Below are 15830 nucleotides of genomic sequence, written 5' to 3'. Positions count from 1 at the left end.
AAATACTATATGACTGCTGATTTGTTTTGGTGAGGATGTGAAAGATATGATATTAGTACAAGGGACTGGTCCAAAATGATGTTCTGCTTTTCAGTATAACTAACAGGAACCACACTTTAGTGGCGGGGGGTGGGGCAACTGGTGCCTGTGCGGGGGCATTGCCGGCAGGCCCTGCGTCAGGTGATGGGGGCAACCAGCGCGATCCCAGGTTGCTAACATGGCCAGTCTGGTCTCCACAGTGTGCTGGCAGCAGAGCGATCTCTCTGGTGGGCAGGGGAGTGTAACTGGTACCGAGCACACGGGCTGTGCAAGACTTGCCTGTGGTGGCTCTGTGGGCACAGGCTGAGAGCACAGGAAGAGAGCACACGCAGCCAGGTTTTATGCTGGCTCTGAGCAGCTGCACCCTGGCTGGACCCCACACTGGCTGCAGACTGGCCACCGCTACCCTAGTGCTCTGCCAGTGGTCCACAGCAGCTAGAACTTGTGGTCCCTGCTCCCAGCCGGCGGGAGGAGCAAGCCAAGCCATGACACAATGCCTGGGCAGCCAACCCACCCAGGGAGGAGCCTGGGGCAAAGCGGGGAAAAGGGCTTCTCTGGGTGCTGCACCCTGGACTCCCGACAGGAGACTGGTAGCAGACAGAGGGTGTGTTCACTCCTCTCCCTTGTGTTCCCACCAACACTGCTCAATAGGGTGCTCCCACCTGCCTCTCTGGGTGGCCCTCGCTGCACCCCCTGTTGCTGCAGGCACCAGTCACCCCTGTGTCCCCTCCCCTCCTGCCTCAGGTCCTGTGTCAGGCAGTGGGCAGCCAGCAAGCTCCCGACTAGATAAGGAGGCCAGTCTGGTCCCCACAGCGTGCTGGCAGTGGAGGGATCTCTTTGGAAGGGGCAGGAAGGTAAATGGCGCTGAGCACTGTAGTGGGCAGGGGACCGTTACCATTGGTCATCGCGCTCCCTCAGCAACAGTGGCAGAGACCAGAGTTGGGAGTGGCATGGAAGCTGTGGGAGGCATGGCTAGGGGAACCACGATAGACCACAGGGGAGGCAGTGGAAACTGGGGCGGTGAGGCTTATCACATTCTGGACTCTTCCAGAACATGTTCATGACTACAGTGGGATGGATGGATGGATGGACAGCTGTCCCTTATATATAATAGTATAAATAAGGGAAGAATCAAAGGAGAAGCAGACAAATGGGCAGTCAAGGCCGGCATTAATGGAGAGGAGCAGACAGGCCAATATGTGTCAATTATGAAGGGCCTTAAAGTCAAGAATGAAAGCTCCCCGTTGATGCAGTGAAGAAGGGAGAGACACTGAAAAGACTGTAGTGATTAACAGTTCTGCTTCTGTGGAGTATCTTTCAAACCGAACTATCCTATGAGTGCATTATAAACCTTTCCTGCTGATTATATGGCCAATTTTATGCAGAAGCTTACAAAGATTACAGTTATTACTTAAACTACATTTGCTTTGGGGTGGGAGGTACTGTTAACTGCAACTGCAGGAATCATCTAGCATAGGAGTGGGAGGCAGTCCATAAACTATTTAAAGCAATAGAGGGAAGGCCCTTGCTTTTGCCTGTTGGTTTCTGTGTTATGGGGGCAGGGAGGGAGATGGGTAGTGAAAATCATCAAAACAAAACAAAACTGTTAGTAATTATGGACAATACCTAGCCTTGTTTTTAACATTCCAAGGAACCAATCAGAGTCAGGGCAGGTGGGCCATTTGGCCTTGGCCTCAAGCTCAAAGAAGGCCTCAGATTTAGGCAAACCAAAGCAGCGGAAATGTAGAACTTTAAAGACAAACAAAATCATTTATTCAGTGATGAACTTTCGTGGGACAGACCCAGCTTAGACCCAGATCATCACCAAATAAAGCATTTTGTTAGTTTTTCAAGTGCTACATTTCTGCTGCTTTGGTTTGTTGGAGTACAGACTAACATGGCTACCTCTCTGTTATTATTCAAATTTAGACACTTACTAATGTTCCGATATTTGATAAGTGTCACACCTTGTTTTTATGCACATCCTTCAATAATTAGTGCACTTGCCCAGGAATAAATTAGAAAAACATTTGTTAAACAAAACACAAAGTCAGATTGTAACTCGCTCTAGTTTTGGAGCCTTTTTATTTCATGTGTCTTTTTATTATTTTTATTATGGTTCAGGGCCACAAAATTTGGAAATTTGACCAGATTTCTCTAAACCATTGACAGGGCCTGGTAACGTACAGGTACAACAGTGACAAAATGTTTAAGCCACGGGGCAGGGGGTGGTTAAATGCAAGGAGCAATCCCTAAAAATGAAGGGTATACTAGGTGCACCCACTGCACACCCGCAAAGTACAGTGTTAAGGCAGCCATGGGGAAAACCTTAAAGGAGAGCTTTTAGCAGGAATGTGCGCACCCCTGAGAGGCGGGTAATCTCTCTTAGCAGTAGGGAATTGTCATTTGATTGCAATGCGTTAGCGGAGACTGCAGTGTCTCTGCAGTGTGTGAAAGCAGCAGCTGCTACCTCTTGTCCCTTTTCCGCTCCCTGCTGTAACTTGAGAGGCTGCAGATAACTCTCAGCAGGTGGCGCCCTTCGCTCAGCAGCCCGGACTCCGAGCTATTTATGTCCCGTGACTACAGTGCAGGGGCTCAGCTTTTCCAGCGACTTCTAATGGGGGGGGGGGGGGGGGTAAGAGCAAAACACCCCCCCCCCCCCCCCAATCCTTCTCACTGTGTCCCTTCTGTCGCCATATTCTCCATGCAGATCCCCAGCGAGCAGCACCCCGGCTGAGGGCAGTGCGAAACTTCAACACTCCCTAAACAATCCAGGCTATAGCTAGGAGAGCCAGGAGCTGCAGGGCAAGATGAGTAACGTGTCTTATCACATCTCTAACCTCCTGGAGAAGATGACATCAACAGACAAAGATTTTAGGTAGGATCCGGTGGCTGCTGCTTAGTTTTGGGGAGAGGTTGCTTCTTAATTGCAAACCTTTCGGAGGAGGAGATTTGGATAATGGCAACATTCTAATGCAAACCCAGGGAGAGATCTTGTTCACTGCAACGAGCTCAACCCTGCTACAGAAGAGAGGGGCTATCCCCCTAAAAGAGAGATGTTAATTGCACGGTCCTTTAAGGCTCATCCGCAGTTAGTACAGCCCCCTCCCTCTCAAAATGAGGCGTCTGTTGCCTGTTCTGAGGTTGATTGGTAAACCCATGAATGCCCAAACCGGGGTTTGTTGGGTGATAGTGGGGAAGCAAAGTAAGGTTTTTATTTTCTTATAAATGGCAAGAGGTTCCTGTTTTACAGTGCTTCCCCTCCCTCATACTCGAAAAGGGGCTTAAGAGGCATTGAACAGTAGGAGCTAGGGCGGAAAAATCCCAATCAGCTGCTATTATCTGGGCAAATAACTGCTGTTTGTTTATGCTGTTCAAGAAAAATAAAACGATATATGATGTTTTGTTTTAAAAGAAGCTGGATAGTTTTGGTCCCTCTTGTACTATTGGCTTATTTTATGTGTTAAGAGGGAGATGAAGAAATCCACTTGTGGTTCAAGTAACGTAATAGTGTGGGTGAACCACCAGTCATAAGCTGCAAAAGTGAAGGGAAAGTTGATATGGAGTAACACTTGTAGCTTCTATTAAATGTAGGGCATGAATAAATGATGAAGCAAAGGGGTAAGGTATCCCAACCTATCAAAGAGGAACAAAAGGTCAATATTTTCAGATAGTTAGGGGCCTAGAATATAGATTCTTTGTGTCCAAAGACAAACAATGTAATGTTTTTAACAGATGAATCTGCAACTTAAACACAACTTCATAGTGCTGGAGAGCCTACGTGGAACTCAGTTAGGAAACATGCAACGGTCACTTTTAATTTTCCAACCAGAGAAATGCCTAAACTAAATAAACAGTGTAATAATGACGTAAGCAAATTTAAAATAAATTCTATTGTAATAATGTTAGGGCCAAAACTATGCCCTCTCCAAACAACTTCTGTTGACATCAGTGGGACTTGTTCTAGAGTATCAGAGAGCAGACCTTAAAATAGAATTTGATCTTGCAATATTACTAGTAGCTTATACAGATTTTTAAATTATTTGATCTTAACTAGAGGCCTATTTAAATTAAGTACTAATTGTCTTACATATGTATCATCTTACTATCCATGCAGGCAGTTGGATTTTTTTTAAAATAGCTCTTTAAGGAATATAGTACCCTAATTTTGTCACATTTCTTCTCATGACTTATTGTTCAGCATTTTGCCTTTTGAAATGTGTCTTATGAAATTTCAATAAAATCTAGTTCTTGAACCCAAGGATATGGATATTACAGGCATTCACTGTACCTTTTAAACTTTTAAAACTAAAATTTAAATTACATATTTAAACTTTCTTTTTTTAAACTCTATTGGTATATTGAGTAAACATTTTGTTGCTGCCCAAATGCTTCTCTAAATGGACAAATGTTATTCTGTTTTTATTCTTTTGGGTATATATGTTTCTGGAAAGGCAAAGAAATCATGTTAGAAGTTGGAGTCCATGGTTTGGCATTAAAGGTACTCTATAAATAAAATGTAACAGGTATGTTTAAAAATGCTGATTTACTATGAAAAATTTCACTCTACTGAACTTCTGCAAACTGTACTACTGCCCCCAGCCAGGATGGGTAAAATTTATGCCAGAGAGGGAAGTTTGAGGTCCTCTATAAGAGTCATCATCATCATCATTATCAATAACCATGGGCTAAGCGCCCATTGGTGTCTGATGCCTCCCCCACCATTTCCTTCCATCTTTCCCTATCTAGTGCAGAGTGCATTAGTTTCTGTAGACTAGCTCCGCACCAATCTACTTCATCATCTATCCATTCTCTGTGGGGTCTGCCTCTCCTATTCGAACCATCCATTATGCCGAATACTAGGGTCTTGATTTTTCGCTTGTTGTTCTTTCTGCAACTATGTCCAAATAGTTGTAGCTTCCGTTTTATAATCTTCTGCAGCACGTTCTCTTTTGGCTGTATCTTTCTATATAATTCCTCATTGGTGACCTTCTGCATCCATCCTATTCTCAGAATCTTTCTATAACAACTCTCTTCTAATGCCAATATTCTTTTTGAATCTTTTGTTATCACCCATGTCTCACATCTGTACAACATGCTGCTGAATACACACATTTTCAAGACTCCCAGCTTCGTTCCTAAGCTAATTGCTTTGCTTTTCCAGATCTTATCCATCGCCTTCAAACTCGCTTTTGCTTTCGCTATTCTAGTCGCCATTTCCTTCTTACAGTCTAGATTATATGTTATGTTGCTCCCCAGATATGTGAACTTCTCTACGTTTTCTAGTTCAAAACCATTGACACTGATCTTCCTTCCTATTTCCTTATCTCCAAATACCATTGGTTTTGTTTTATCGATGTTCAGAATCAGTCTGTACTGCTTCCCTTCTTCGTTTAACACTCGCACCATATTCTCCAGCTTCTCCTCCTCTTCCTCAATGATAACTATATCATCCACAAACCTCAAGTTGTTAATTCTTTTCCCATGCACAGATATCCCTTCTACCTCTTCCTTGATCTTGTCTGTTGCTCTCTCCAGATGTGTGATGAAGACACTTGGCAATATTGTATCTCCTTGTCTCGTACCTATACTTGTTTTGAACCAACTCCCCTCATGTTCTCACTGCTGCCTCCACGTTATCATCGATATCTATCTTTCAATAACCGTATCAGTCTGCTATCCACTCCATATGGCTCCAACACTGCCCAAGTCACTTTCTGATCTGTACTGTCAAATGCCTTTTGAAAATCGACAAAGCAAGTGTATACGTTTTTATAAGAATAAGATTACTATTAATAGCAGGGTAAATTCAAGAAGATATGTTTTTCTTCTAATGATAAAGTGGATTTTTTTTCTAATGAAGTTGATGATGGAGCAGCTTCACTAGCTCTTTTTTGGGATCTTTATATGTATTTTCATGTTTTGTGAAACTTTACAGTTTAAAATGTACCTAAATAGTCTGTGCTGACTCAAAAATAAAGTAAAATATTATTAAATTGTAGGTTTAAATTTATAGAATTCCTCTAATTTTTTTGATCTTCAATTTCTGGCTGATGATCAGATTCCAGCCATCTCTTATCCCGGATGGTTTTGCTACTCAAACAACAAGCTACATCCCAAAGATATAGCAAAACTACTGAAGTAGGATTTTTAAATGCTGAACCGGCTGATCAAAGGCTTGGGATTTTTAAAATGTAGTTTAAGCTACTTGTGAAAGGAGAGGGATTTTTTTTTCCATTTAGTCTCTTTTGGATATGTATCATTATTATCAAATTACACTTATTAATAGGAAACTGCAGTTCTAAGGATTTTTCTGAAGTGGGAAGCCAAATATTTGGTGCTGTTTGTGAAAAGACATGCAGTTGAACATCATGCATTCTTGCTGACTGTTGGTTTTATTAAACAAATCCAAATGGCTAGTGGCAGTGAGGAATCATAACAAGTAGCTCCTTCTCACAAATGGGATATGAGAAAGGTCACAGTTACCAGTATTGATTTACCTATTGATGATGTGGGGTATATGTATCCTGGTAAAAATGTCTCTTGCACTAGTATAGCTTCATGAGTGTGGCCAATGGTAGAAGCTGTAATGTAAAAAGCAGGCTGTGCATCTTATCATAGCCCTGGTTAGTAAAAGTGACTACATCCTGACTACAATGCAGCTTTCACTATTAGTAGCATTGGTGGGACTATACTGATGAAAAACACATTTTTCCCAGTATAGAGAAGGTCTTGGCTCTAAGAAGGAAGGAAAGAAGAGAGGAGGTTAAATTTGCTGATGACACAACTATTGAGATTCTTGAAGACTCCAAGAAATTCCAGAAAGATACAAAAAAAACGGAGTGATTAGACTGAATAGAACTTTAACTCCGGCCTAGATCAGTGATTGCTCTATGGACTGATCATCAGTCGCTGATATCAACTTGGCCACATCTATAGGGGCAGTCTCTGTCGACAGAGATCGCTGTCGACAGAAAAACATTTGGCATTACCTCTGTCAACAGATAGCATCTACACACAAAAGCAGATTGAAAGAGCAAGCCACTCTGCTGACAAAGGGCAGCCAGACTGCCCTGCCCTCTGTCAACAGAATGCAGAGCTTCCAGTCAGCCAAACAGGGCTGTCCAGGGAACCGGAAGCCTTCTCTGCTGATATAAGTGTCTACATGGGCACTCTGACAAAATACTGTCGACAGAGGCATTATACCTGATCAGGAACAGGGATAACGCTGCCGACTGAACAGCTGAGTTTTGTCAACAAACTCTCAGACCATTTTAACCTTGTAAATACTCAGCAAGTTTTGTCAACAAAAGCCTAGTTTTATCGACAGAAGCTGCCTGTGTAGATGCAGCTCTTGATACAGTTTAAGAAGACAGTCGCTGGCATAAAAAAAAATGAGAAACTTTGGCTTAGACATCTTTTAAATTGCTCATCTAAGCTGAGTGAATAGGTAAAATGGCACTTTTTCTTGACAGATTTTTCTTCCTGTGTGTAATTAGTATAATTGCTTGCCTGAGTGATTTTTAATATAAGTTTTTACCCCATCATCCTTGCAAGAGAGTGAGCTAGATTTTATTTTGACTTATGCCTTATGAACAGAATTTGTTAGCAAAGGTACGTACACTCAACTTCAGTTCTATGATTCCTTTCAGTTATACTGATGCACAGAATTTTCTGACTGGCAGAAATTTTACTACTAGTAAAGATAAGTAAGCTAAAAAGAACCCTACTGGATTTTTCAACTCCTGACAATTAGAAACATTTTATTTCTAGTAACCTGAGACCATTTGATCTGGAATCATTGGGACAATTGTGGAATGCCACAATAACATTTGATAGTCATGTTTTGGAGTGGATTTGTGAGGAGGGAATAACTTAAAATTCTCCTATATCTTGGCTCACTTAGTTCTGAATTCTGTGCCACCAGGGCCTTCTGCCTCAGTTCCCCCACTTGTCCCCTGGGAGAACTATTTTATTAAGTAACTTACAGGAGGGTTATGGAATTAGTTGGTGTTTGTTAAGCATATTCCATATTAGTGCCATATAAATACTAAATTTTATCCTCCATTTTGATCTCTAAGAAATGTATCTGTGTTTACATACCATCCAACCTGTTGTTGATGTTCCTCACTTTAGATTTATGGCCACTAATGACCTGATGATGGAACTGCAGAAGGATTCCATAAAGCTGGATGAAGACAGCGAGAAGAAAGTTGTGAAAATGCTTTTAAAATTGCTTGAGGACAAAAATGGAGAGGTGCAGAACTTGGCTGTCAAGTGGTAAGAGCTACTGTGTCTAGGGTGCCATGCTTATTAACAGCAATGAAACTGTCATACTCCAGAAAATGCTTTAGATTAGAGCCCTGGGTACATGGTGTCTTGTATCTTTCTTGAATTTTCCTCTGAATGCTTCCAGTCTGAAACAAGGCAGAGACAGCGGGGCCCCAGCCTGCCTCGTGCTGTGGTTGGGGCTCCATGGTGGTGGCTCACATGCTGCATAGAGGAAGGAGGGGCAGGGCTGAGTTCCAGCTGCATGCCACTCTAAATTGGCTCGTGTGCCAAGAGTGGCACTCGTGCTGGGAGTTGCTGACCCCTAAGCTAGATACACAACTGGCTTTGATAAGAGTCCTAAGGACACAGCAGTTGTACATTTGTTTTTAACCATGATACAATGCAAGATTCTAAGCCCCAAATTGCAGTCCTGGGTTATGTGAAGCATTAGCATTCTTGAAAACTAAGTTTGTCTTACAAGTATAGGGTCTGTAACAAAAAGTGTGGTAAATTGATCCTTTGTCTCTCTGCATGTACACCTAATTGCGCTTGTAACCTACTGGGAAAATACTATTGTTAAATCTTTGAGGGGTAGTTCTCTGTATTTTTACCTTGGAGTAACCACTTGGCAGGGGTTCTGCACAACCCCCTCAAGCCTCTACTAAATTCTGATGTTTTTTCATACAAAAAGTGTAAGATAAGGCATCCAGTCTTAGGAATACATATGCTATAATCTAGGGAAGAGATCCAGTCTAGTCTGTGCATGGAAGAACTTTAGAAATGACTCCCTGTAACTTTCTGCATCTGAACTGGAATTCCAAATGGCAGCTGTTGTTCCTGCATCAGATGGGGAGACCTCTTGACATTTAAAGATACATACAGAGAAAAAAATATGACATCTTTCATATACTGCAGATTTCTGAATTGACAAAAGAACTGATTGCACAAAGGAGCACGGTAAGTCGCTATCCCATGTGGTGTGGCAGGGCCAGCCCATAGGAAATAGTAGAAAATACTTGGAGAACCTGATAATTTAGTCTGGATTCAGGTCAAATGCCCATTGATGTCACTTCCCAGATAAAGCCTGTAGAATCTGGCTCACAGTGTTTCTCCGTAAATTAGATGCTCAGTTCTGTGAGTTATCTTCCTGATGAGACCTGTGGAAGGCAGAAGAATGGCCTTGCGATTAGGGCACAGGACTGGGAAGTTCTGTTTATTTATGCTGTCACTGACTTGTGAGCTTGAACAAGTCACTTAAGCTATATACGTACAATATATTGTCACTATTAGAGTTGGGATAAACTTATTTTCTGTGAATGTTAATTTCAATAACAAATTGAATTTTCTTTGCCTGTGGCTGTTTCCTGAATGTTCTAGCAACAGAATTGGCTAGTGGAATGTTTGTGGAAACAGCTACTTGTAATGACATAGTATAATATATTAATGGAAAATGAATTCATTTTGAATTCAGAAATTTAAAACCTGATTTGAAATGTTGCATTCATCTGATTAGAGAACTGAGACAATACCACATTATTTCTTTAATCACATCTGACAAACACAGCTGAGACTTCGAATAACAAATATTTGTAACTAATTGTTCACAGATATTCTACAGACATTCTATTTCACGTGTAATTTTGAATAGCGGCTCCATTAGACAAAAACTCATGTTTCCAACATCAGAGAAAATTGAATACTGGGTTTGGTTATTCAACTCTGGTTCTCACACTGCACAGAGGAAGAATTCTCAGCCCCTACAGCAGAGGGCAATGGGAGGTAAATAACATAAGAGTGTTCTTTTTAGACTGATCAGTTTCAACACCATTTAAAACATGATCATTGATTTCAATGTTAAAAGAACGAACATGGGTGCCTCTTCATGATTCAGTCTGTTGCTATTAAATTGCACATTCCATTGACTTTTGTGGGCTTTGAATCAGACCCTTTGCATGTGCTAACTAGTAGGAATACAAAATATGATAAGTGTAGGTTTCTGACAGACCCCTTTGACATTGGTTTTGGATTTTAAACGTGTTTCAATAATGACAGCAATGTTTGCAACCTTACAGTAGTGGTTTCTTTATTTTAAAGAGATCTGAACAACTACATCTGAAATCCACCACCACCAGATCATCCTTCTTTTTGACACGAAGTGTGGTTTCTAGAAAATGGGTCTCTTTTTTTCCATTTGGTTTGTCTTCTTTTTCCCTTCTGTAGTTTGGGCCCTTTGGTCAGCAAAGTGAAGGAGTATCAAGTGGAAACTATTGTGGACACTCTATGTACAAACATGTTATCAGAAAAGGAGCAACTTCGGGACATCTCCAGCATTGGACTTAAAACAGTCATCTCGGAGCTGCCTCCAGCATCTACGGGTAAAGTGCCTCCCTAAAATATGGTAAAACCTGATCACCCTTTAGGAAAGAGAAGACAATGTGGAGTTTGGAACCTGAGATTTTCTCCCCCTATGCATTACTCTTAGTAATTGTGGGCACAGCGGAGAGAATTACAATATGATGAATAAAGAGCTGAGACTTACAAATTAGTATAATAAAATTGTCAATTAATGACAGGACTCTCAACAAAACCAGAGATCTGATCACCTGCAAAATGGTGGTGCTTGAAAGCTGAACCTTCATGTAAAGTTTGCAAATGACCCCTGTCTGCATGATGATAAACGCTGGATTCAAATGTTGCTGCTTGGGACCATCACTGGGGAAGATTATAGCAAAGACTGGCTGAGCTCCTGTCTAGTTCTCATGAATGGCAAATCTGTATGTATTCTGGCTTTTAGCAGCACTGGGCCTTTCAGTACCTTCAGATACAGTCTGTTTCACTGCCTATGTCTTTTTAACTATTGACAGCCTCTTGAGGGTGCCTCATTTGCCCAGTTTCTATAGACATCGGACAATAAAACATATTGAGCTGCGTGTCCAGTAAACACAACAGTAGTTTTGTAAATAATATCTCTTGTAAGTGCATGTAGATTTCTGCCAACTCTTTAGCAGCTTCTGTGCTCTGATGCCATCTGTCATACATCTGACATTCCCTGCACTGCACAGCAGGTAGCCAAGACCGCATTTCTGTCTTGAACTTGATGGAATAATTTTGCATGAAATTAGCTGTCAATCTCTACCAAATTTTAAATACTTGTGAGCCATAGTTTCAGCAACCTTTCATTGTTTTATGCCATGTGAGATTAAATAGTCCTGTTGTGGTAACTGGGAATAGATCACCTGAGCCTTCTTGCCAAGGATTGGGCCTAGACTTCCATCTCTGTGGTTGGAAGACAGAGGAGGGGAGACTTCATTGCTTGCGTCCTCTGACCCCACTCCATGTGGACATTGGTGCTCAGGCACTGGATTGGGTAAGGAAAGTGGTAAGGGCTGGAAAAAAGTGGTGCAGGCAGACCTGCTTCCTGGTTCCATGTTCCTTTCCAAATGTTCCCTTTCCACACAGATGTAAAGGCTGCTGGGAACACCATTAACATCTGTTTTAGGTTTGCACCCACCTCAGAGAGGTCCTGGTATTGCATGGGCAGAGGAACCCAGGGTGCATTGCTTTTCAGGTATCTATACTGCTAGGCAATGGAGGAGCCCAGGAACTGCTGGAGAGAGGCAACCGTTCCAAAGGCATAGTACATCTTTCCCCAAGGGGGCTGTGACCCCTGCCTTCTCCACCATCCCAGTCTCTTTCCTCCTTTACCCCACAAGGGTAGCATTAGTTGACAGCTCCACTCCTAAGCACTCTCTCCCTTTTTTTTTTTTCTGGGAGAGATTATTATGGTCCATAGTAACTTTGCTGCCTGCTGTGGATGAGTCCTCATCTATGCTGCTGTGCATTCAGACCTCTGAGTATTGGAGATGGAATTAATGGTTTTGATGGAAAAAAAGTAGATTGAAGGTCCTCTCTGTTCTTAGGCTCCACCATGACAGCCAACGTGTGCAAAAAGATCACAGCCCAGCTGACTGGAGCCATTGGGAAACAAGAGGATGTATCTGTGCAGTTAGAGGCTCTTGATATCCTGTCAGATATGCTGAGCAGGTACGAAAGGATTTCCGCCAAGCAGCTGCCTATGGTAGGGGGCTACGTGGTGTGTTTGTTTGTTTGTGACTTGTTTGGGTTCTCTAATGTAACTGAAGATTAAATAAATTAAAGGATTGGGATGGGTGCCAGATGGGAAGTATCTGGGCAGGTCTGAGCACCCATCTGAACTGAGAATGTACATGTCCTTCTACGGTTGGGAGGGTGTTGGTAGTATTTCAGGATCCCTCGGGGAAAGGTACAATGAGCATAAGGACTTGTAGGAAGGGGAAAAAGAAGGTAACTCAGTTTTGGCATGGGTGATCTAGTCGCAGGCAGTTTCTCTGTCGGTTTCTCTTATTACATAACACAACCATAATTCAGAGTGACGGAACTGTATGTGAACTTCTCAGCTGCAGTCAGGATTTTATCCCCCTAAAATCAAGCCATGCAAAGGCTTGTTGTTTAAATCAAACTCGTGTCCCAAGGAGATGGGAAAAATGGCCCCTCCCAGTCTGAGCCAGAACAACTTGAGATGTAAACTAGCACATCCTGTTTTTGCTAGAAACGTGCTTGTCCTCATTTATGAAGCACTTTTTTTTTTGCCTTTTGTAAATACCAGAGAACAAAATAAACAAGTTGTCCTGTGACACCTTATAAATTGTTTAGTCTTTTTGGTAATGAGCTTTTGCAAGTAAGACCCACTTCTTCAGAAACTGGTCTTACCTGTGAAAGCTCATTACCTAATAAATAAAATTGTTAGTCTTTAAGGTTCTACAACACTGCTTGTGTTGTTTTTGTTTTTGTTGTGGGTGTTTTTTGGTTGTGAAGCTACAGACTAACATGGCTATCCCTCTGAGACTATATACCAGCTAGGAGAGCTTTGTCTGAATATCTAATTTTTTTTGTGTTTTGCCTCTGGTTTCAGGTTAGGGGGAATGCTTTACTCTTTCCATTCCTCTATCCTGAACTGCCTTCTTCCTCAGCTCACGAGCCCAAGATTGGCTGTGCGTAAGAGGGCCATCATTGCCCTAGGCTACTTGGTCCTGACTTGCAGTGGCAATATTTTCTTAGAACTCATGGAGCACCTGTTAGCTGAACTCAAGAGAAATGAGTCTACTTCTGCCACGAGAACATATATCCAATGTATCGCAGGTATCAGCAGGCAGGCTGGGCATCGCATAGGTAGGTCTCTCTCTCTCTCTCTCTCTCTCTCCCTCTCTCACACACACACACACACCCCCACACAATTTTTGAGCTGCCCTTTAGTTATCCAAATAAATATATTTAGTTATTTTTGTGATGTGTTGGCAGTGAGCACTCTGCTGTTCTCCTGCTTCTGGTTTCCAAATCTCCACTCAGGCATAAGGGAAAGGCATGCTGGTTTTCAGTGCTTGGCTGTGCTTCTATAGCATCTTTCATTTCAAGATCCTGCAATGCTTCCATAATGCTGATGGCTCCTTGCAGTACCCTATGTTGGTAGCTCTGCATTAGTAGCCTCATTTTACACAGGAGGAAATGGAGACACAGAATATTCAAGTGACTTGTCAGACACTGTCAGAGGTGGCATTGCACGCAGAGTTCCTCAGATCGTTAGACTCTGTCTGTCCATAACTCACTTATATGAAGACAGGGTGGTTTTTCTGCTGAAATTGTTTGGCAGGCTGTTCACAATGCATAACCAGCGATGTAAAGAATGCTCTGCCAGGCACTGGAACTGACTCGCTGGTAACAAGGCTGTCACTTTACCAGCCAGCTCAAGAGGGAGCACTTTCCCATGCTCTTTACTTGGTCTCTTTCAGGAGAATATCTGGAGAAGTTCATCCCATTAATTGTTCGGTATTGTAACGTGGAGGACGATGAGCTGAGGGAATACTGCTTTCAGGCCTTTGAGTCTTTTGTGAGAAGGTGTGTGCCTTTGTGAGTCATCTGTGTGCAGCTGCACTGACTTGGGGAAAGGGCAGCTCAGCAGAGGGAGAGAATATACGGGTCAATCAACTTTTTTGTTACCAAAAAAAAAAAAAAAAAAGCAGGACACATGCCTGCACTACGGGACTGTCCCAGTGAAAACGGGACGGATAGTTACCCTACAAGGAATGGGATTCAGACTCTCATTCTCCACCACCTGAGTGATTCACCTTTTAAGAAACAGAAGACAAAAACTTGCTTCACTGCCCTTCCCTGGGAAATGCACACGTAGAGGGATCTGAGGCAAACTAAACTGAGTGGAATATTTTCTTAAATGTGTTACTGTGTGAGAGAAACAAGTGCCATATTGGTCCAGTAACAAAATCCGTCGTTACAAACCAAGTTGGTCTATTCATGTAGCAACTTGGATATATGAGGTGTTTTTACCTAATATGTGAGAGAATAGGTTCTTAACCCAGGAATCTAGAATGATCTTTATAAACGATACAGGTATTGTAAGTTACAGTTGAATACCCACAATGACTGACCCTCACTTACCTCCAGTTCTTGGAGGATGCTTGAGTCTTTCAGGTGAGTGGGAGGGATTTGTCTTTAGCAAGGGTTTGAGGTGGAAACGGTGTTCTTGGAAGGGCCTGCAGTGCAGTAGTCTTTGTACACCAGTTCTGGTGAGATGATTGGCCTTGAAGTGCAAGAGAGCTGCCTACATCTTCTTCCTCTGGAGGCTGAGGATGGGGAGGGTGGAGTGGGTTGAACATGTGGGGATATTGTTTTTGTCTTCTGTTTCTTAAAAGGTGAATCACTCAGGTGGTAGAGAATGAGAGTCTGAATCCCATTCCTTGCACGGTGACTATCTGTCCAGTTTTCACTGGAACAGTCCCGTAGTGCAGACAAGTGTCCTGCCCTTTTTTTGGTAACAAAAAAGTTGATCCGTATATTCTCTCCCTCTGCTGAGCTGCCCTTTCCCCAAGTCAGTGCAGCTGCAGGTAAAATCAGTCAGGAGCTGGCCAAACAGCATGTGCTGACCAGCCATTACAGGCAGCAGCAGCCTCACTCCCGGTGCCTGAAAACATGTGGCAGTCTGGAGCCCCAGCCACCCACTGCAGGGTGGCAGCCCCCACAAGGCAGCCACCACTGGAGCCAGGGAGCATCCCTGCAGCATTCCCAGAGCCTGGCAGCATGGGGCAGCCAGCAACCCCACCCTCCTTCTGCAGGGTAACAGCCCCTGCAGCTGGGGAGCTCCATAGGGCAGCAGCCTCATTCTGGTGCCCCATGGCAAGGGGCAGCCAGGAAACTGCACTTGCTTGGCAGCTGCAGCCAGGGAGCTCCCTCCCGCAGCTGCACCCTCCAGCTGTCCTGTTTTTGGCATAGGGGAATATGGGCACCCTAGCTTCTTGGAGATTCACATGGATACATGATCCTGTTTCATGCACTGTTGTGAAAGGGGAAACTTTACTGTTTAGTGTGTGTATAGTTGTATGAAACACCTTGGGATCTTGTGGGCTAAATTACACTGATAGATATTAAAAATTAATTATTAATCTGAGGCTTTGTTAAATTTATCTTGCTAG

At 42.9% G+C, this 15830-nt stretch overlaps 1 protein-coding gene across 1 annotated transcript in view; it reads left to right on the top strand.

Annotated features, from left to right (window-relative positions):
- The first annotated feature begins 2713 nt into the window (after positions 1-2713).
- The window catches only part of LOC142019323 (cullin-associated NEDD8-dissociated protein 1-like), a 31761-nt gene continuing 18644 nt past the window's right edge, over positions 2714-15830 (top strand). The window contains exons 1-6 of the mRNA XM_075006044.1: positions 2714-2917; positions 8176-8319; positions 10531-10685; positions 12231-12354; positions 13262-13518; positions 14136-14241. Of these exons, the coding sequence (XP_074862145.1) occupies positions 2850-2917; positions 8176-8319; positions 10531-10685; positions 12231-12354; positions 13262-13518; positions 14136-14241 (854 nt within the window). The 5' untranslated portion in view covers positions 2714-2849. The remainder of the gene's footprint in view (positions 2918-8175; positions 8320-10530; positions 10686-12230; positions 12355-13261; positions 13519-14135; positions 14242-15830) is intronic.

This window comes from Carettochelys insculpta, chromosome 11, assembly GCF_033958435.1.
Source record: "Carettochelys insculpta isolate YL-2023 chromosome 11, ASM3395843v1, whole genome shotgun sequence".
Lineage (NCBI taxonomy): Eukaryota > Metazoa > Chordata > Testudines > Carettochelyidae > Carettochelys > Carettochelys insculpta.
Note: the sequence above shows the minus strand (reverse complement) of the source record. Positions and strands in the feature narration are given on the sequence as shown.